The 21370-nt window shown below is 67.9% G+C and overlaps 1 protein-coding gene across 1 annotated transcript in view; it reads right to left on the reverse strand.

Annotated features, from left to right (window-relative positions):
* Positions 1-462: 462 nt before the first annotated feature.
* LOC121082140 (chromodomain-helicase-DNA-binding protein 3-like) overlaps positions 463-21370 on the reverse strand; it is a gene marked incomplete at its 3' end in the record, with an annotated part of 31440 nt that continues 10532 nt past the window's right edge. Inside the window, 28 exon segments of the mRNA XM_040581472.1 lie at positions 463-512; positions 514-582; positions 1181-1312; positions 2302-2385; positions 2388-2432; positions 2434-2446; positions 2549-2723; positions 3886-4009; positions 4470-4607; positions 5484-5510; positions 5512-5685; positions 8363-8377; positions 8379-8531; positions 8533-8556; positions 9027-9129; positions 10598-10729; positions 13053-13207; positions 13210-13269; positions 14333-14453; positions 14455-14528; positions 15450-15680; positions 17101-17279; positions 18523-18585; positions 18700-18835; positions 19088-19218; positions 20097-20137; positions 20139-20336; positions 20912-21036. Coding sequence (XP_040437406.1) covers positions 463-512; positions 514-582; positions 1181-1312; positions 2302-2385; positions 2388-2432; positions 2434-2446; positions 2549-2723; positions 3886-4009; positions 4470-4607; positions 5484-5510; positions 5512-5685; positions 8363-8377; positions 8379-8531; positions 8533-8556; positions 9027-9129; positions 10598-10729; positions 13053-13207; positions 13210-13269; positions 14333-14453; positions 14455-14528; positions 15450-15680; positions 17101-17279; positions 18523-18585; positions 18700-18835; positions 19088-19218; positions 20097-20137; positions 20139-20336; positions 20912-21036 — 2972 coding nt within the window.

Consider the following 21370-nt stretch of genomic DNA (forward strand, 5'->3'; position numbering starts at 1 on the left):
GGGGGAGGCGTGCAGGGCCTGCGTGTTGCCAGCCTGCCAGGCCTGTGCGCCCCCTTCACCCTTGGGTGCCCCCCCTGCACGCCTGGGTCCCCCTAAACACCAGGGTGACCCCCTCAGACCCCTGGTTGTGTGTCCCTCCCCTCCCCCTCGCCCCCTGACCCAAACATCTGGGTCCCCCCCGGACATCTGGGGGTCCCTCCCCAACACCTGGGTGCCCCCTTAACTTCTGGGTGTGTCCCCCCAAACAGCTGGGTACCCCCCTGGACATCTGGGGGGTCCCTCCCAAACGCCTGGGTACCCTCGAGATGTTTGGGTGCCCCCTGGACCACTGAGTGCCCGCTCCCCAGTGCCTGGGTGCCCCCTTGGATGGATGGGTGGCCCCTGCCCCCCTGGGTGCCCCTCCCCCCCATGCCTGGGTGTCCCCCCGGACCCCTGGGTGCCCCCCAGATGCGGGGGTCCTACCGTTGAAAACGGTCGATGGCCTCCTGGCGCAGGGCCCCCGTGATGCCCCCCTTCGATGCGCTCGTACTTGTAGCCCTCGTAGTCCAGGAAATCCTCCAGCAGGTCGAGCATCTTCGTCATCTGCGGGCACTGGTTAGACTGGGAGCACCCAAGGGGGCTGCGGGGACCTGGGACTGGGAGGACTGGGAGGGCCTAGGGGTGCTGGGGTCACCGGGGACTGGTCAGACTAGGAGGACAGAGGGGGAGCTGGGGGCAGCCAGTACTGGTCAGACTGGGGGGCTGGGATGGGGCGGGGTGCTGGAATGGGTGCTGGTTGGACTGGGAGGAGCCAGGGGGCTGGGGTTGAGGGGGTTGGGTGTCAAGGGGGGTCCTGGCCCCCCCACCTGGGATATGAGCACCCAGGGGCTGGGGGGTGGGTGCTGGGGAGGGGGGTGAGGGCACTGGGGGCAGGGTGAGGGTGCTGGGGGGGGGGGTGTCCCAGCCGCCCCACCTGGGAGAAGATGAGCAACCCAGGGGCTGCAGGGGGGGCTGTGGGTGCTGGGGGGGTGGGCTGTGGGTGCTGGGTGGGAATCCCATGGGTGCTGGGGGGGGGCTGTGGGGGGGTGGTCCCGACCACCCCACCTGGGAGAAGATGAGCACCCAGGGGCTGTGGGGGGGGCTGTGGGTGCTGGGGGGGTCCCATGGGTGCTGTGGGGGGGGGTGGTCCCAGCCGCCCCACCTGGGAGAAGATGAGCACCCGATGGTTTTGCTCCTTCAGCTTCCGCAGCATCTTCTGCAGCAGCAGCAGCTTCCCCGAGGCCTTGATGAGGGCCCCCCCCTCGTAGGCGCCACTCGGCCAGCTTCGGGACTCCTTGGGACAGGGGTGTCACCTCGCTGCCACCCCCGTGTCCCCATGGTCCCTCCCAAGTCCCTCCAACCTTTCCGTGTCCCCATGTCCCACCACGTCCCTCCAACCTTTCCGTGTCCCCATGTCCCACCACGTCCCCATGTCCCACCACGTCCCTCCAACCTTTCCGTGTCCCCATGTCCCACCACGTCCCCATGTCCCACCACGTCCCTCCAACCTTTCCGTGTCCCCATGTCCCTCCAACCTTTCCGTGTCCCCATGTCCCACCACGTCCCCATGTCCCACCACGTCCTTTCAACATTTCCGTGTCCCCATGTCCCTCCACGTCCCTCCAACCTTTCCGTGTCCCCATGTCCCACCACGTCCCCATGTCCCACCACGTCCCTCCAACCTTTCCGGGTCCCCATGTCCCACCACGTCCCCATGTCCCACCACGTCCCTCCAACCTTTCCGTGTCCCCATGTCCCCATGTCCCTCCAACCTTTCCGTGTCCCCATGTCCCACCACGTCCCCATGTCCCACCACGTCCTTTCAACATTTCCGTGTCCCCATGTCCCTCCACGTCCCTCCAACCTTTCCGTGTCCCCATGTCCCACCACGTCCCTCCAACCTTGCCGTGTCCCCATGTCCCTCCACGTCCCTCCAACCTTGCCGTGTCCCCATGTCCCTCCACGTCCCTCCAACCTTGCCGTGTCCCCATGTCCCTCCACGTCCCTCCAACCTTGCCGTGTCCCCATGTCCCCTCCACGTCCCTCCAACCTTGCCGTGTCCCCATGTCCCTCCACGTCCCTCCAACCTTGCCGTGTTCCCCATGTCCCTCCACGTCCCTCCAACCTTGCCGTGTCCCCATGTCCCACCACGTCCCTCCAACCTTGCCGTGTCCCCATGTCCCACCACGTCCCTCCAACCTTGCCGTGTCCCCATGTCCCACCACGTCCCTCCAACCCCTCCATGTCCCACCACGTCCCCACGCTCCCCCCCGCGGTCCCCACCATGGCGGCGACGGGGAAGAGGTAGGGGTGGTTGCAGCACTTCTTCAGGTCCATCATGATGTTGAGCAACGACACCTGGTTTCCCCGCCGCCCCGCGAGTTCAGCGCCTCGAAGTTGCGCGTCAGGATGTTACTTGTAGTACTTCCTACGGGAGCTCGGTGGGACCCAGGCCTCCGGGGGGCCGCCCCTCCCCCCACCCCGGGGGACCCAGGCCTCAGGGTGCCTCCCCTCCCCCACCCCCGCGTACTTCTGCATGGGGCTGAGCTCGACGCGGACGATGAGCTCGGTCTTGGCCGGCATGTTCTTGAAGACGTCGGCCTTGAGGCGCCGCAGCATGTGGGGGCCCAGCAGGTCGTGGAGCTTCTTGATCTGGTCCTCCTTGGAGATGTCAGCGAACTCCTCCAGGAAAACCCTCCAGGTTGCTGGGGGGGGTGGGGGGTAAGGGGTGACACCGTGTGACATGGCGGGGGGGGACAGAGGGATGTGGGGAGGGGGATGGAGGTGGCCGTGGTGTGGGGAGACACGGGGGATGGCTGCGGGGTGGGGACGCAGGAGGGGCAAGGCTGGTGGTGACGGGGCGGGGGGGGGGGGGGGGGCATGGGGACAGCCCTGACATGGCGCGTTCGGGGACACTGGGGACACGGGGGGACACAGGGACAGCTGTGACATGGTGGGGCAGAGGAGCAGGGGGACATGGGGATGGATGGGGGGGGGGCTGTGGGTGTGACACAACCCTAGAGGTGGGGACACACCAGTGACCGAGACACAGGGAGACCCTGGGAGAGGGCAGGGAACAGGAGGGGACACAAGGAGAGGGGAGGGGACAGGAGGGGACACAGGGGGACCCTGGGAGAGGGAAGGGGACACCAGAGGACACACCAGTGACAGGGATGCAGAGGGAGCCTGGGAGAGGGCAGAGGACAAGACGGGACACCGGGGCGGGGTGGGGGGGGTGGGTGGACACCAGGGGGACAGGGGGACACAGGGACACACCAGCGACACAGGGGGACCCTGGGAGAGGGCACGGGACAGGAGGGGACACAGCGGGACACAGGGACACACCAGCGACACAGGGGGACCCTGGGAGAGGGCAGGGGACAGGAGGTGACACAGGGACACACCAGTGACACAGGGGGACCCTGGGAGAGGGCAGGGGACAGGAGGGGACGCAGCGGGACACAGGGACACACCAGCGACACAGGGGGACCCTGGGAGAGGGCAGGGGACAGGAGGGGACACAGGGGGACACAAGGAGAGGGGAGGGGACAGGAGGGGACACAGGGACACACCAGTGACACAGGGGGACCCTGGGAGAGGGCAGGGGACAGGAGGGGGCAGGAGGGGACACAGTGGGACACAGGGACACACCAGTGACACAGGGGGACCCTGGGGGAGGGCAGGGGACAGGAGGGGACACAGGGACACACCAGTGACACAGGGGGACCCTGGGGGAGGGCAGGGGAGAGGATGGGACACCGGGGGGGTACACACACCAGGGGACAGGGGGACCCAGAGGGACCCGGGGGAGAGGGGAGGGGACAGGAGGGGACACGGGGGGGCCAGGAGGGGACAGGGGGGCCGTACTTGAAGCGCTCGGGGGGTGAGGAAGTTGAGGAGGTGGAACAGCTCCTCCAGGTTGTTCTGCAGCGGCGTCCCCGTCAGCAGGAGCTTGTGCTCGATCTTGTACCCGTTCAGCACCCCGAAAGAACTGTGGGGGGGGAGGGGGGGGCGTCACCCATGGACCCCCGTGTCCGGCAGTGACCCCCCATCTACCCCCCAGGGCATCCGCGGACCCCAGGAGTGACACACACACACACACCCAGGGCACCCCGGGACCCCTGCATCTGGGGAACGCTCCCCCCGACCCCACAATAGCACCCAGGGACCCCAGCCTCTGGGTGCCCCCCCACCCTGAGGACCCCGGTGCCTGGGTGCCCCCTCCCCAGGGTCCCAGCTACCCCTCCCCAGGGTCCCAAGCCCCCAGTGCCCCCCCCACAGGGATCCCAGCCCCTGGGTGCCCCCTCCCCAGGGTCCCAAGTCACCCTTCCGCGGCATCCCAGCATCCAGCCACCCTTCCCAGTGACCCCAGGCAGTTGGGTGCCCCCCTCCCCCGGCCCCCTCCACCCCCAGCACCGCCCCCCCCCCGGGCCCCCCCAGTGTGCAGGCACCTTGGACTGGTTGTTTTTGAGGCGGTGGGCCTCATCCACCACCAGGCAGGCCCAGCGGATGGAGCCCAGCGCCGCCTGGTCGATGGTGATCAGCTCGTAGGAGGTCAGCAACACGTGGAACTTCACCTGCGCCTCCCGCTGCCGCGGCCGTCAGCACCCATGGGTGCCCCCCCGGGACCCCCGCCGCCGGGGCCCCCCGGCAGCCTGCCTCTCCCTGCACCCCCACTGCCCCCCACCCTCTGCTGGGACCATGGCATCTGGGGCACCCTGGCCCGCCCCCCCCCGCCCCGAACCCCCCACCCATGGCACCCCAGTGTGTGGGGCACCCTGACCCCCCACCCATGGCACCCTGACCACCCCCCCTCAGGGACATGAGTGCCCAGGTGACCCCCCCCAGCACCCCAAGACCCCAGAGACCCACCTGTCCAGGTACCCTCCACCCCCCAAAAGGGACCCAGGCATCAGGGTGCCCCCCCCTTGTCACCCCCAAAGGGACCCAGGTGTCCCGGCACCCCCAAAGGAACCCAGGTGTCCAGGTACACCCACCCCTGTCACCCCCAAAGGGACCCTGGTGTCCCGGCACCCCCCCTTGTCACCCCCAAAGGGACCCAGGTGTCCAGGTACACCCACCCCTGTCACCCCCAAAGAAACCCAGGTGTCCAGGTACACCCACCCCTGTCACCCCCAAAGGGACCCAGGTGTCCAGGTACACCCACCCCTGTCACCCCCAAAGAAACCCAGGTGTCCAGGTACACCCACCCCTGTCACCCCCAAAGGGACCCAGGGGTCCAGGTACACCCACCCCTGTCACCCCCAAAGGGACCCAGGTGTCCCGGCACCCCCCCTTGTCACCCCCAAAGGGACCCAGGTGTCCCGGCACCCCCAAAGGAACCCAGGTGTCCAGGTACACCCACCCCTGTCACCCCCAAAGGGACCAGGTCTCCAGGTGCCACTCTGACCCCCCCCAAAGGGACCCAGGTGTCCCACCCGAGGGGACCCCAGCCCCCAGCTCACCTTCATCGTGAAGGCCTTCTTGCCCCCCCTTCATGGCGTTGTCGTCGAAGGAGAACTCGTTCTCGCGGATGATGGCCCGGCTGTCCTTGTCCCCGGTGTAGGTGACAACGTAGAAGGCGGGGGCCCACATCTGGAACTCCCGCTCCCAGTTGATGATGGTGGAGAGCGGGGCGCTGACGAGGAACGGGCCCTTGGTGTGGCCCTGGGGGACAGCGCGTCACACGGGGACACGGGGACGGGGCCCTTGGGGGACGTGGGGACAGTGTGACACAGGGGGAGGGGCGGGGCGGCATGGGACAGGGTCCTTGGGGGATGTGGGGACAGGGTGGCACAGGGGGACAGCGTGGCACAGGGTCCCTGACGCACATGGGGACAGGGGGACACCGGAGGACAGGGTGGGACAGGGGGACAGGGCGGCACAGGATCCCTGGGGGACGTGGGAACGGTGTGACACAGGGAAGCGAGGACAGCGTGACACACAAGGCCAGCATGGCCATGGGGACACAAACAGGGACGTGGGGACAGCGTGGGGCGGTTGTGGGGGTGTAAAAATGTCTCAGGTGGCAGCAAGACCCCCGGGCTGCCCATGGGGACATGGGCAGGGACGTGGTGACACCCCTGGGTGGCAGCAGGGACACAGGGAGGAGCTGATGCCAGCAGCAGGTGACACCAGAGCCCAGGCAGGTGACAATGGGGCCAAGGAGGAGACACCAGGGCCAAGTAGGTGACACCAGGGAGCAGGTGGGTGACACCAGGGCCAAGTAGGTGTCAAGTAGGTGACACCAGCAGCCAGGCAGGTGACACCGGGGAGCAGGTGGGTGACACCAGGGCCAAGTAGGTGTCAAGTAGGTGACACCAGCAGCCAGGCAGGTGACACCGGGGAGCAGGTGGGTGACATGGGGGCCAAGGGGGAGACATCAGGGCCAAGTAGGCGACACCAGGGAGCAGGTGGGTGACACCAGGGCCAAGTAGGTGGCACTGAAGCCAGGGAAGTGACACCGGGGCCAAGTAGGTCACACCAGGGCCAGGTGAGTGACACCAGGGCCAGGCAGGTGACACTGGTGAACCAGGCGGGTGACACCAGGGTCAAGTCGGACACAGCAGCGCCAGGCAGGTGACACCAGGGCCAAGTAGGACACACCAGGGCCAGGGGGGTGACACGAGGGACTAGGCAGCAGGGACACCAGGGCCAAGCAGGACATGCCAGAGCCCAGCAGGTGACACCAGGGACCGAAGAGGTGACACCAGGGCCAGGTAGGTGACACTGGGGATGAGATAGGACACACCAGGACCGGGTGGGTGACACCAGAGCCAAGTAGGCCACACCAGGGCCAGGGAGGTGACGCTAGGGACCAGGCAAATGACACCGGGGCCCAGCAGGTCACATGAGGGCCAGGTGGGTGACACTGGGGACCAGGTGGCAGGGACACCAGGGCCAGGTGGGTGACACCGGGGGCCAGGTAGGAGGGTGACACCAGGGCCAGGTGGGTGACACCGGGGGCCAGGTAGGAGGGTGACACCGGGGTCCAGGTAGGAGGGACACCAGGGCCAGGCGGGTGACATTGGGGACCAGGTGGCAGGGACAACAGGGCCAAGTAGAACACACCAGGGCCAGATGGGTGACACCAGGGCCAAGTGGGTGACACCAGGGCCAAGTGGGTGACACCAGGGCCAAGTGGGTGACACCAGGGCCAAGTGGGTGACACCAGGGCCAGGCGGCAGGGACACGGGGACCAGGCGGCAGGGACACGGGGACCAGGCGGCAGGGACACGGGGACCAGGCGGCAGGGACACGGGGACCAGGCGGCAGGGACACGGGGACCAGGCGGCAGGGACACGGGGACCAGGCGGCAGGGACACGGGGACCAGGCGGCAGGGACACGGGGACCAGGGCGGCAGGGACACGGGGACCAGGCGGCAGGGACACGGGGACCAGGCGGCAGGGACACGGGGACCAGGCGGCAGGGACACGGGGACCAGGCGGCAGGGACACGGGGACCAGGCGGCAGGGACACGGGGACCAGGCGGCAGGGACACCAGGGCCAAGTAGAACACACCAGGGCCAAGTGGGTGACACTGAGGGCTAGGCGGGTGACACCAGGGCCAAGTAGAACACACCAGGGCCAGCTGGGTGACACTGAGGGCTAGGCGGGTGACACCAGGGCCAGGCGGTGGTGACATCAGGGCCAAGTAGAACACACCAGGGCCAGGTGGGTGACACTGAGGGCTAGGCGGGTGACATCAGGGTCAGGCGGTGGTGACACCAGGGCCAAGTAGAACACACCAGGGCCAGGTGGGTGACACCAGGGCCAGGCGGTGGTGACATCAGGGCCAAGTAGAACACACCAGGGCCAGGTGGGTGACACTGAGGGCTAGGCAGATGACACCAGGGCCAGGCGGTGGTGACACCAGGGCCAAGTTAGAACACACCAGGGCCAGGTGGGTGACACTGAGGGCTAGGCGGGTGACATCAGGGTCAGGCGGTGGTGACACCAGGGCCAAGTAGAACACACCAGGGCCAGGCGGGTGACACTGAGGGCTAGGCGGGTGACATCAGGGTCAGGCGGTGGTGACACCAGGGCCAAGTAGAACACACCAGGGCCAGGTGGGTGACACCAGGGCCAGGCGGTGGTGACATCAGGGCCAAGTAGAACACACCAGGGCCAGGTGGGTGACACTGAGGGCTAGGCTGATGACACCAGGGCCAGGCGGTGGTGACACCAGGGCCAAGGAGAACACACCAGGGCCAGGAGAGTGCCGGGGGTTTGCAGCGGGTGGCAGCGGGGCTCAGGGGCGTGACACCGGGTGGCAGCGGGCCACAGGGGGGGTGACACCGGGTGGCGGCGGGTGACACCGGGTGACGGCGGGTGGCAGCTCACCTCCTTGTAGAGCGAAGTAGAGGAAGACGATGGTCTGGATGGTCTTGCCCAGCCCCATCTCGTCGGCCAGGATGGTGTCGGTGCTCTGCGCCCAGGAGAAGCGCAGCCAGTTCAGCCCCTCCAGCTGGTAGAGGTGCAGCGTGCCGCCCGTCGCCGTGATGAACCGCGGGCTGCGTCTCGTACTTCACCGTCGGCTGCGGGGCAGGGGGAGGGGGCGGTGAGGGGGGGGGCAGCGGGGGGGCTGGGATACACCCCCAACCCCCACCGGGTGCCCCCTGCCACCCACGGGGCACAGAGGTCGCAGGGATACAGCGGGGCGAGGGGGGGTGGGGTGGGGGGGGCGGGGCATGGGGGGGCGGGGCCAAGGGATTGAGGGGGTGGGCACCCAGGTTTGGGGTTGGGGGCACAAGGGACAGGACACCCAGGTGTCCAGGGAGGACACCCAAGGGACCAGGGAGGGCACCCAAGTGTCCTGGGGGGCACCCAGGCAGCCGGGGGGGGGGGGGGCCCAAGGGACCAGGGGGCGACCCAGGTTTGGGGGGGATGGGGAGGGCAGGGGGACGTGGGGACAGGACACCCAGGTGTCCAGGAAGGGGACACAAGTGTCTTGGGGGGGGGCACCCAGGGGTGGGGGGGGCACCCAGGGGTGGGGGGGGGCACTCACGTCGTTGGTGGGGGAGTCAGGGGGCCCCCTCCCCCGGTGTCTCCCTTTCTTTTCTTCTTGTAACGCCCGGGGCTGGGCCGGGTCCTCCCCCATGAACACCTCCCCTGGGGACAGGGGGGGACCACGTGGGGACATGGGGGGGGGGGGACAGGACATGAGGGGGGACACAGTGGGAGAGGGTACAGGCCAAGGTGGGGGACACGGACATGGAGGTGGGGGACACAGGGAACATGGGGACACATGCAGACATGGGGGACAACACGGGGACAGATGGCAGCATGAGAAACATTAGGGGACAACATGGGGGACACCCCCCCATGTCCCCCCGTCCGCTTACCGGTGCTTCCAGTAGGCACGTCCCCATGTCCCCCCACCCCCCCGTGTCCCCTGTCCCTTACCGGTGCTTCCAGTAGGCACGTCCCCATGTCCCCCCACCCCCCGTGTCCCCTGTCCCTTACCGGTGCTTCCAGTAGGCACGTCCCCATGTCCCCCCATGTCCCCCTGTCCCTTACCCAGTGCTTCCAGTAGGCACGTCCCCACGTCCCCCTGTGTCCCCTGTCCCTTACCGGTGCTTCCAGTAGGCACGTCCCCATGTCCCCCCCCACGCCCCGTGTCCCCCTGTCCCTTACCCGGTGCTTCCAGTAGGCCACCGTCCCCATGTCCCCCCCCCCACCCCCCGTGTCCCCCTGTCGTCCTTACCCGGTGCTTCCAGTAGGCAACGTCCCCACATCCCCCTGTGTCCCCTGTCCCTTACCGGTGCTTCCAGTAGGCACGTCCCCATGTCCCCACACGCCCCGTGTCCCCCCCGTGTCCCCTGTCCCTTACCGGTGCTTCCAGTAGGCACGTCCCCATGTCCCCCCACGCCCCGTGTCCCCCTGTGTCCCCTATCCCTTACCGGTGCTTCCAGTAGGCACGTCCCCATGTCCCCCCATGTCCCCCCGTGTCCCCGTCCCTTACCGGTGCTTCCAGTAGGCACGTCCCCATGTCCCCCCCACGCCCCGTGTCCCCTATCCCTTACCGGTGCTTCAGTAGGCACATCCCCACGTCCCCCCTGTGTCCCCTGTCCCTTACCGGTGCTTCCAGTAGGCACGTCCCCACGTCCCCCTGTGTCCCCTGTCCCTTACCGTTGCTTCCAGTAGGCACGTCCCCATGTCCCCCCACGTCCCCCTGCGTCCCCCGTCCCTTACCGGTGCTTCCAGTAGGCACGTCCCCATGTCCCCCCGTGTCCCCCCGTGTCCCCTGTCCCTTACCGGTGCTTCCAGTAGGCACATCCCCATGTCCCCCCGTGTCCCCTGTCCCTTACCGGTGCTTCCAGTAGGCACATCCCCATGTCCCCCCGTGTCCCCTGTCCCTTACCGGTGCTTCCAGTAGGCACATCCCCATGTCCCCCCGTGTCCCCTGTCCCATACCGGTGCTTCCAGTAGGCACATCCCCATGTCCCCCCCGTGTCCCCTGTCCCTTACCGGTGCTTCCAGTAGGCACATCCCCATGTCCCCACCGTGTCCCCTGTCCCTTACCGGTGCTTCCAGTAGGCACATCCCCATGTCCCCCCCGTGTCCCCTGTCCCTTACCGGTGCTTCCAGTAGGCCAGCTTGTGGAGGTCGTAGTCGGGGATGGGCATTTCGTCCTCCTCCCAGGTGGCCTGGTCGTAGGGCAGGTCCCGCCACTTCACCAGGTAGTGGTACTGCCCCTTGCGGTCCACGCTGCGCGGCACGCCGGCACGCCCCGTCACGCCCCGCACCGCGGCGGGCACGCGGGGACAGCGGGCACCCGGGGGACAGCGGGCACCGCAGGGGGCAATGGACACCCAGAGACAAGGGGTATCGTGGGGACACGTGGCACCTGGGGGGACCTTGGGGACCCAGAGACACGGGCACCGTGGGGACACGTGGCACCTGGGGGGGGACCTCGGGGACCCAGAGACACGGGCACCGTGGGGACACGTGGCACCTGGCGGGGGGACCTCGGGGACCCAGAGACACGGGCACCGTGGGGACACGTGGCACCTGGGGGGGGGACCTCGGGGACCCAGAGACACGGGCACCGTGGGGACACGTGGCACCTGGCGGGGGGACCCTCGGGGACCCAGAGACACGGGCACCGTGGGGGACACGTGGCACCTGGCGGGGGGACCTCGGGGACCCAGAGACACGGGCACCGTGGGGACACCAGGGCACCTGGGGGGACCTCGGGGACCCAGAGACACGGGCACCGTGGGGACACGTGGCACCTGGGGGGACCTCGGGGACCCAGAGACACGGGCACCGTGGGGACACGTGGCACCTGGGGGGACCTCGGGGACCCAGAGACACGGGCACCGTGGGGACACGTGGCACCTGGGGGGACCTCGGGGACCCAGAGACATGGGCACTGTGGGGATCAGGGGTGACAACTGGGCACCCGGGGGGACACTGGGCACCCAGAGACAATGGGTGCCACAGGGGCAGCAGGGACCTGGGAGGACAGCAGGCACTCCTGGGGACACTGGGCACCCCTGGATGACAGCAGGCACCCCTGGATGACAGTAGGCACCCCTGGGGACACGGGGTAACCAAGGGTGACAGCAGGCACCCCTGGGTGACATGGGGACAGCCAGGAGCCGTGCAGGGCCAGGCGGGTGTTGCTAGGTGCCGCTGGGGCATGAGTGACAGCAGGGTACGTGGGTGGCACCCAAGTGTCACCAGGGGTCACCCGCTGTCATCATCAGCTGCCATGAGGGGGACACTGGGGACACACCAGCACAGGTCACCCAGGGACATGGAGTCACATGGGGACAAGGACATGCAGAGAGGACACGGGGTCAGCTGGGGACACTGGGTCACCTGGGGACAGGGACAGATGGACAGGACACAGGGTGACCTGGGGACATGGAGGGGACACAGGGTCACTCAGACAGGGACACACAGATGGGACATGGTGTCACCTGGGGACACAGAGGGGACATGAGGTCACTCAGACAGGGACACACAGATGGGACACGAGGTCACCTGGGGACACAGAGGGGACATGGGGTCACTCAGGGACACACACGGGACATGGGGTCACCTGGGGACATGTAGACAGGACATGTTGGCACTCAGCAACAAGGACACGCGGAGGGCACACAGGGCCACTTGGGGACAGGGACACGCGGAGGGCACACGGGGCCCCTTGGGGACAGGGACACGCGGAGGGCACATGGGGCCACTTGGGGACAGGGACACGCAGGACGTGGGGTCACCTGGGGACAGGGACACACGGAGGGCACACGGGGTCACCTGGGGACAGGGACACGCAGGACATGGGGTCACCTGGGGACAGGGACACCCGGAGGGCACAGGGGGTCACCTGGAGACAGGGACAACCGGAGGGCACACGGGGTCACCTGGGGACAGGGACACGCAGGACGTGGGGTCATCTGGGGACAGGGACACATGGAGGGCACAGGGGGTCACGTGAGGACAGGGACATGCAGGACGTGGGGTCACCTGGGGACAGGGACACATGGAGGGCACACGGGGTCACCTGGGGACAGGGACACGCAGGACGTGGGGTCATCTGGGGACAGGGACACCCGAAGGGGCACACGGGGTCACCTGGGGACAGGGACACCCTGAAGGGGCACGGGGTCACCTGGGGACAGTGCCTGACTGCTCCAAATAGTGGGGGGAGGAGGGGGGCACCCAGGGATGCCCTGAGTGTCCCCACGGGTGCCTGCAGTGTCCCCAAACCCCTCCCAGGCACCCCCCCCAGCCCCACATCAATGCCAGCCATCCCGCCCCAATTTGGGGGGGGGGGGGGGGGGGGCTGTGGCTGCCGGGGGACACCCATGGGTGCCGGGGGTGTCCTTGGAGGACTCGGGGATGCCCTCAGAGCACCCACGGGCGCGCAGACTGTCCCCACAGGTGCCAGCGGTGTCCCCAAACCCCTCCCCAAGCGCTCCCCTGCCCATTCTGATGCCCCCTTGTCCCCTCCGTTTTTTTTGGGGGGGTGGGGGTGTTGCGGGGGTCCCCCGGAGCCGCGCGGCACCCGCGGGTGCTGCCCCACCTGTGGTTGATGATGCGGTGCACCGTCATCCACTCGGGTTTGATGCCGTAGCGGTAGAAACGCTCCTCCATCCCCCCAAAAAGGGGGTCCCCCCCTGCCCCCCGTTTCTCGCTTTTGGGGTCATCGTCCCCCGAGCCGTAATCGAGGGGGGGGGGGCCTCGTCCATGTCGTTCTTGCGCTGGTAGTTGCGGTACATCACCAGGTGGAAGATCTCCAGCTGTTGGGGGGGGGGCCAGGGGGGGGGCACCCCCAAATTAGGGGTGGGGGCCAAGCACAACCCCCACCCTACCCCCCAAGGGCTCCTCACAAAGTGGGGGGGGGGGGGGGAATGGGGGGGCTGCCCCTCGCCCCCTGCCCCTGGGTGGGGGTGGCGTGGGGACCATGGGGAGCCCCGAAGATGGTGGTGGCCCCGAGGGGGAGATCTTGGGGGGCCCCCAAGACTGGGGACCCCCCCCAGTTGGTGTTACTGGGGGGTCCCTAAGCCTGTGGAAGCCACAGCTGGGGATACTGGGGGGGGGGGGGGGTCCGCAGTCTTGGGGAATCCCCCAGGTGCCCCCAGTTGACTATATTGGGGTGTCCCAAATATTGGGGACCCCCGACTAGGGATACTAGGGGGTCCCCAGTCCTGGGGAACCTCCCGGTTGGGGACATTGGACCCCCCCAATATCAGGACCCCCCAGGGGTGGGCTATCAGACACCCCCCCCCAGGGTGGCTCTATCGCCGCCCCCCCCCCCCCCCGCCCCAGTGTACCAGCCCCCCAGGGTGGGTGTACCAGCCCCTCCCCCCAGTACCAGACCCCCCCTCCCCCCCAGTACCAGCCCTCCAGGGTGGGTGTACCACCCCCTCCCCCCAGTACCAGACCCCCCCTCCCCCCCAGTACCAGCCCTCCAGGGTGGGTGTACCACCCCCTCCCCCCAGTACCAGACCCCCCCTCCCCCCCAGTACCAGCCCTCCAGGGTGGGTGTATCACCCCCTCCCCCCAGTACCAGCCCCTTCCCCCAGTGTACCAGCCCCCCCCAGGGGTGGGTATACCAGCCTTTTGCCCCAGTACCAGCCACCCCCCCCCCCCAGTACCAGCCCCCAAGGTGAGCGTACCAGCCCCCCCCCCGCCCCCAGTACCAGGTCCCAGCGTGGGTGTACCAGCCCCTTCCCCCAGTACCAGCCCCCCACCCCTCCCAGTACCAGGCCCCAGCGTGGATGTACCAGCCCCTCCCCCCAGAACCAGCCCCCCCCAAGCCCCAGGACCCCCGGGGGGGTCGGGGGGTGCCCCCCCCCATACCTGGAGCTCCTTGATCCAGGAGCAGTGCCAGTAGGAGAGCCCGACCCACTTGACGAAGAATTCCCGCTCGGAGCGGCCCTGCCGCGCCTGGGGGGGGCCCTCGGGGGGGGCGCCAGGGGGGGGCAGCCACGGGGGGGGGCGGCTCCCCCCATCGCCAGTACAGGATCTTCTGCACCCGCCCCTTCAGCACCGGGCACTGCGGAGGGACAGCGGCGTTGGGGACGCGGGGACAGCCACCTCGTCGTGTCACCGGGGGTGGGGGTCACACACAGCACCACCCACCACCACCCCCCCCAGACACCCAGTGCAGGTGAGGGAGGGGCAGGGTCCCACCCCAAGGGGTGGCTGTCCCCGCCTGGTCCCCAAGGAGCGGTGGCAGTGTCACTGCGCTGGCCCCAGCATCACCGGATACAGATTGTCACTGTCCCTGTCCCCATCAGGCTCTGGCACTGGCCTCAGCTTTGAGCTGTCCCACTCCAGTCCCATCCCTGTCCCCATCTTTGTCCCCATCCAGTCCTGTCCCTGTCCCCAGCCCTGTCCTCCTCCAGTCCTGTCCCTGTCCCCACCAGTCCTGTCCCCTCCAGTCCTGTCCCTGTCCCCATCCCTGCCCCCTCCAGTACTGTCCCTGTCCCCACCCCTGTCCCACTCCAGTCCTGTCCCTGTCCCCACCAGTCCTGTCCCTGTCCCCATCCCTGCCCCCTCCAGTCCTGTCCCTGTCCCCACCCCGTCCCCCTCCAGTCCTGTCCCTGTCCCCACCCCTGTCCCCCTCCAGTCCTGTCTCTGTCCCCACCCCTGTCCCCCTCCAGTCCTGTCCCTGTCGCCAGCCCTGCCCCCTCAACTCCTGTCCCTGTCCCCACCCCTGTCCCCCTCCAGTCCTGTCCCTGTCCCCAGCCCTGTCCCCATCCAGTCCTGTCCCTGTCCCCCTCCCCAAGTCCTGTCTCTGTCCCTATCTTTGTCCCCCTCAAATCCTGTCCCTGTCCCCATTCCCATCCCCATCCCTGCCCCCGTCCCCATCAAGTCCTGTCCCTGTCCCCATCCCCCCAAGGTCCGTGTCCCCGTGTCCGTCCCCATGTCCCCCCCCCGTGTCCCCGTCCCCCCCAGGTCGCCCCCCCGGTACCGTGCAGCGGGGACAGAGCCACTCGCCGTTGGGGACCTCGGGCAGGGGCGGGTTGAGGCAGTGGATGTGGTAGGAGGAGACGCAGGCGTCGCAGCAGAGCAGCTCCCCGCCGTCCTTGCACACCCGGCAGTACTCCATGTGGTCGTCCTCCTCCTCCTTCTCCCCTTCCTCCTCCTCCTCCTCTTCCTCCTCCTCCTCCTCCTTCGCTTCCCACTGCACCCCCTCCTTCTCCTGAGCAACACCCGGCGTCAGGCACCCCAACGTCCTGGGGACACCTCCAGGGACACCCAAACCTCCTGGGGACACCTCCAGGGACACCCAAACCTCCTGGGGACACCCAAACCTCCTGGGGACACCTCCAGGGACACCCAAACCTCCTGGGGACACCTCCAGGGACACCCAAACCTCCTGGGGACACCTCCAGGGACATCCCAAGGGACACCCAAACCTCCTGGGGACACCTCCAGGGACACCCAAACCTCCTGGGGACACCCAAACCTCCTGGGGACACCTCCAGGGACATCCCAAGGGACACCCAAACCTCCTGAGGCCACCCCGAGGGACACCCAAACCTCCTGGGGCCACCCCGAGGGACATCCCAAGGGACACCCAAACCTCCTGGGGACACCTCCAGGGACACCCAAACCTCCTGGGAACACCCCGAGGGACACCCAAACCTCCTGGGGACACCCAAACCTCCTGGGGACACCCCGAGGGACACCCCAACCTCCTGGGGACACCTCCAGGGACACCCAAACCTCCTGGGGACACCTCCAGGGACACCCAAACCTCCTGGGGACACCTCCAGGGACACCCAAACCTCCTGGGGACACCTCCAGGGACACCCAAACCTCCTGGGGCCACCCCGAGGGACATCCCAAGGGACACCCAAACCTCCAGGGACACCCAAACCTCCTAGGGACACCTCCAGGGACACCCAAACCTCCTGGGAACACCCAAACCTCCTGGGAACACCCCGAGGGACACCTCCAGGGACACCCAAACCTCCTGGGGACACCTCCAGGGACATCCCAAGGGACACCCAAACCTCCTGGGGACACCTCCAGGGACACCCAAACCTCCTGGGGACACCTCCAGGGACACCCAAACCTCCTGGGGACACCCCGAGGGACACCCAAACCTCCTGGGGTCATCCTCTCACAGACCCCCAGAATCCCTAAGAGACCCCTTAGGGACACACACACCCCCCGAGAACCACTAAAGTCCCCCAGGGACCCCCTAGAGCCCTCCAGGATCTCTTAGTGTGTCCCCCAACACTCCTCAGGAACCCCCAAACTGCCCCCAGGATACCACTAGGGACCCCCAAACTCCCCCAGGGACACCCGAACTGCCCTCAGGAACCTCCCAGGGACCCCCAAACTTCCCCCAGGAACCCTCTAGGGATCCCCAAAACCCCTCAGGGACCCCCAAACTGCCCCAGGAACCCCCTAGAGACCCCCAAACTTCCTCCACGAACCCTCTAGGGATCCCCAAAACCCCCCAGGGACCCCCAAACTCTCCCAAGGACCCAACTAGGGACCTCCAAAACCTTCCAGGGAGCCTCACACTGCCCCCAGGATCCTCCTAGAGAACCCAAACCACCCCTCCCCACCCCCACCCCCCACCCCAAGTCCCCCGGCCCACCACTCACGCAGTGGGGGCAGCTCCAGCGTCCCTCGGGCGCGCGGTCGAGCTCGGGGTCGAGGCAGACGAGGTGGTAGGCGCGGGGGCAGGTGTCGCAGAGGATGATCTCCCCGCCCTGCTGGCACACCTCGCAGTAGTCCTGGTGGTCCGTCTCGTAGCCGTCCCCCTCCTCCTCCGGCCCCGGCCCTGCGGGGACGCCACGCACCACCCGCTGCCACCCGGATTGATGGGGGGATGGGGGGATGGGGGGCGGGGCGCCGGGGACAGGGGGGCACTGGGGGTGGGGGGCATGGGGGTACTGGGAGCATTGGGGATGGGGGCACTGTGGGGATGAGGGCACGGGGGTACTAGGAGCGCTGAAGGCAGCCAGGCACTGGGGATGAGGGCATAGCAGTAACTGGGAGCACTGGGGGCAGCCGGGCACTGGGGCATGAGGACAGCCAGGCACTGGGAATGGGGGTATGGGGGTACTGGGAGCAGGCAGGCACCAGGGGTGAGGGCATGGGGGAACTGGGAGCACTGGAGGCAGGCGGGCACTGGGGGATGAGGGCATGGGAGTAACTGGGAGCACTGGGGGATGAGGGCATGGGAGTAACTGGGAGCACTGGGGGATGAGGGCATGGGAGTAACTGGGAGCACTGGGGGATGAGGGCATGGGAGTAGCTGGGAGCAACCAGAGTATGGGGACATGGGGGAACTGGAAGCACTGGGGGCACCTGGGGACAGCAGGCACAAGGGCATTGGAGGATGGGGTCACGGGGGCACTGGGAGCACTGGGATGCTGGGAGACAGGGGCACGAGGGAACTGGGAGCACTGGGGACACCCAGGGACAGAGGGCACAGTGGTACTGCAGCTGCAGACAGGGGGGTGCTGGGAGATGGGGACACGGGAGCACTGGGAAACAGGGATGGGGTGCTGGGACACAGGGGTGCCCGGAGACGGGGCCACTGGGAACACTGGGGATGGGGACACGGGGAGACCAGGGGCCACCCAGGGACAGGGGCATGGGGACACTGGGGAAAGGGGCACTGGGGTCATCCAGGGACAGGAACTAAGGGACACCGGGGATGGGGACACAGGGGACAGGGGAAGTGGGGATGGGGACATGGTGGCACTGGGGACAGGGCCACTAGGGGTGGGGGGATGGGAACACCAGGGAGAGGGGAGCACTGGGGACAGCAGGGGCGCTGGGACACAGGGATGTGGTGGCACCAGGGACACTGGGGACACCAAACACCCAGGAGAGCTGGTGGGGACAGGGACACGGTGACACCGCTGCGCTCCTTGGAAGAAGCCAGGGGCTGAGGAACCCCGCAGACGCCACCACCGACAGGGGGAAAGGAATGAGGACCCCTCTTCAGGGGGACACCACGGGCTTGGGGACCCCGGGTGACAACTTGGGGACGGCGTGGGGTGGGGGTGTCTCACCGTGCGCGGGCGCCGTGCCCATCCCCACGGGGCCGCGCTCCCGGCTGAGGCCGGCGCAGGGGGCTGCAAGGAGAGAGGCGAGGAGGGGGGGGACGGGGGCGTCACCCGGCGTCCCCGCCGTGGGGGTCTGGGGTGGTGGTGGCACCCGGGGACTGGTGACACTTTGGGGACACTCACCCTTCTTCTTCTTGCGACCGGGACGTCCCCGCTTGAGCTTCTTGAGGCGGGTGGTGGGGTCAGGGCGGGCGGTGGCACCCAGCACCCCGGGGCTCTCAGCGTCAGACTCCTCCTCCGCCTCCCCCGCGTCCTCACTCTGCCCGGGGACAGCGGGTGACATTGGGGGACAACGGGGGACACTGGGGGATGAGGGGGACACGGGGGGAGGCAGGGAGAGACGGGGGGGGGGGGGGGCGCAGCGGTGGGATGGGAACACGTGGCCAGGTGCCACCGCTTGGGGACAGGAGGGCACACGGGGACACCGGGGGTAGGGGACAGGAGGGGACACGAGGGGAACAGGAGGGGGGGGGGACGCCGCGGGGGGGACAACCGAGGGGACAGGCCCTACCGAGCTGCTCTTCTTGCGCTTGCCGCCCAGCACACCCAGTTTGATTTTCAGCGGCGCCATCTTCCTCCCCTTCATCTTCCTCTTCAGCTCCGGCACCCGCGGGCTCTTGCTGCGCTTCTTGTGGCCGGGCCCTGGGGGGAGGGGACACACAGGCATTTGGGGGGGGACACAGACACACACATCCCCCAGCCTGGCACCCCCTCCCCCAGACCCCTGAGAACCCCAGGGACCCCCCCAGTCCCCACCTCAGGGTCCTCCTGGGGACCCACCCCCCCCCCCCCCGACCTCTAGGGAACGCCCCAGTCCACCCCCAAGGACCCCCTAACTGCCTGGGGGATCCCCCTGGGGACACCCAGATCCCGCCCTGATCCCTAAAGCCTCCCCACGGAATCCCAGAGCCCCCCGGGAATCCTTCTAGGGACCCCTGACGATCCCTAAGTTCCCCTCAGGGATCCCCAAAATTCCCCCAGGATCCTCCTAGTGCCCCCCAACCTCCACCTAGGGACCCCCAAAGTCCCCCTAGGGACTCCCAAAATCCCCCAGGATCCCTAAAGCCTCCCCAGAGACCCTTAAAGCCCCCTTGGATCCTCCTAGGGACCCCCCAAACTCCCCCAGGGTCCCCTTAGGGACCCCCAAAACTGCCCCACGATCCCTAAAGCCTCGCCAGGGAACCTCAAAGCCCCCCAGGATCACCCAAGGGACCCCCAAACTCCCCCAGGGAGCCCTAAATTCCCTTTAGGGACCCCCAAACACCCCCAGGGACCCCCAAAACAGCCCACAGGGTCCCCCTAGGGAACCCCAACACCCTCCAAGGATCCCCAAAGCCTTCCCAGGGGACCTTCAAAGCCCCCAGGATCACCCAAGGGGACCCCCAAACTCCCCTAGGGACCCCCTAAGGTTCCTCAAAGCCCCCCCCAGGCACCCCCCAAACCCCTCCCAGGGCCCAATAAAGCTCCCAGCTCGCAAGGACCCAGGCATCCGGGGTAGGGGGCACCCAGGCAGCACCCACCTTTCCCCTCCTTGGTCTTGGCCTTGCGCAGGGGTGGGGGGGGGCGCCTCGGGGGCGACGGCAGCCACGGCAGCTGACACCTGCTCAGCCACGGCGGCGGCGGCAGCGGCGGCGGCGGCGGCCACAGCGGCGGCGGAGCCCTTGAAGGGGTTGTTGGCGCTGAACTCTCGCCATTTGGCCCCCAGGATGGTCATCATCTTCGACATGGGGATTTTGGGGTTCTTCTTGGCGATCAAGGGCCTGGCGGGGGAGGGAGGGAGGTGGGTTGGGAACACAAGGGAGGGGGGACCCCAGGATTTGGTGGGGGGGAAGGGGGGGGGGGGTACACAGGGGAATCGAGACACCTTGGCGGGGGGCACCTGGGGACCACTGATGCTCCCCCACAAACCTCTTTCAACCCAGGGTGCCCCAATGGCTCCCAAGCACCCCCAGGTGCCCCCCCAACCCCCGCAGCAGCCCAAGATGCCCCCATGGTCCCCCAGGACCCCAAGGTATTCCTATGCCCCCCCCCGCCCAGCTCCCTGAGGTGCCCCCCAAACACCCTGAGCCACCCTAAAATCATCCCCCCCAAGCACTCTCAAGTAGCCACCAGCACCCAGAGAGATCCCTAAGGACCCTGAGGCACCCCAAAGTGTCCCTGTAGCCCCCCCAAGACCCAGAGGAGCCCCACAGCACTCCAGGGTGCACCCTCCCATCCTCCCAAGGTGTCCCCCAGCACCCTGAGATGACCTAAAAGACGCATCCCCAGTACCCTGAGGTGTCCCCCAGCACCCAGAGGGACCCTCTGGGACCCTGAGGTGCGCCCCCCCACCCACCTCATGAATTGGCTGAAGGCTTTGTAGTTGGTGAGGGTGTGATAGTCCTCCTCGGTGAACACATGGTCCACGTCCTCCAGCCCCCAGGCCCCCAGCAGCTGCGCCGAGGACTTCTGCTCCACTGCCTGCGCCGGGGAGGGGGACACAGGGCGGGGGGGGACACAGAGGGGGACACCAGGAGGGGGAAAGGAACGTGAGAAACACACAGGAACAGGGACAAGAGAGAATAAGGAAACACGTCACCCACCAGGACCCCCACAGGCCCCAGCACGGGTGATAGGACACCCACAGGGGTGATGGGACCCCCACATCAACCCACACAGGTTATAGGACCCACCCACAGGTGTCAGGGCCCTCATGGGCACCTATACAGGTGACGAGGACCCTCACGGGCACCCATATGGCAATGGGACCCCCCACGGAACCCCACAGAGTGACAGGATCCCCAGGAGGACCCAC

This window comes from Falco naumanni, unplaced genomic scaffold, assembly GCF_017639655.2.
Source record: "Falco naumanni isolate bFalNau1 unplaced genomic scaffold, bFalNau1.pat scaffold_329_arrow_pat_ctg1, whole genome shotgun sequence".
Taxonomy (NCBI): Eukaryota; Metazoa; Chordata; class Aves; order Falconiformes; family Falconidae; genus Falco; species Falco naumanni.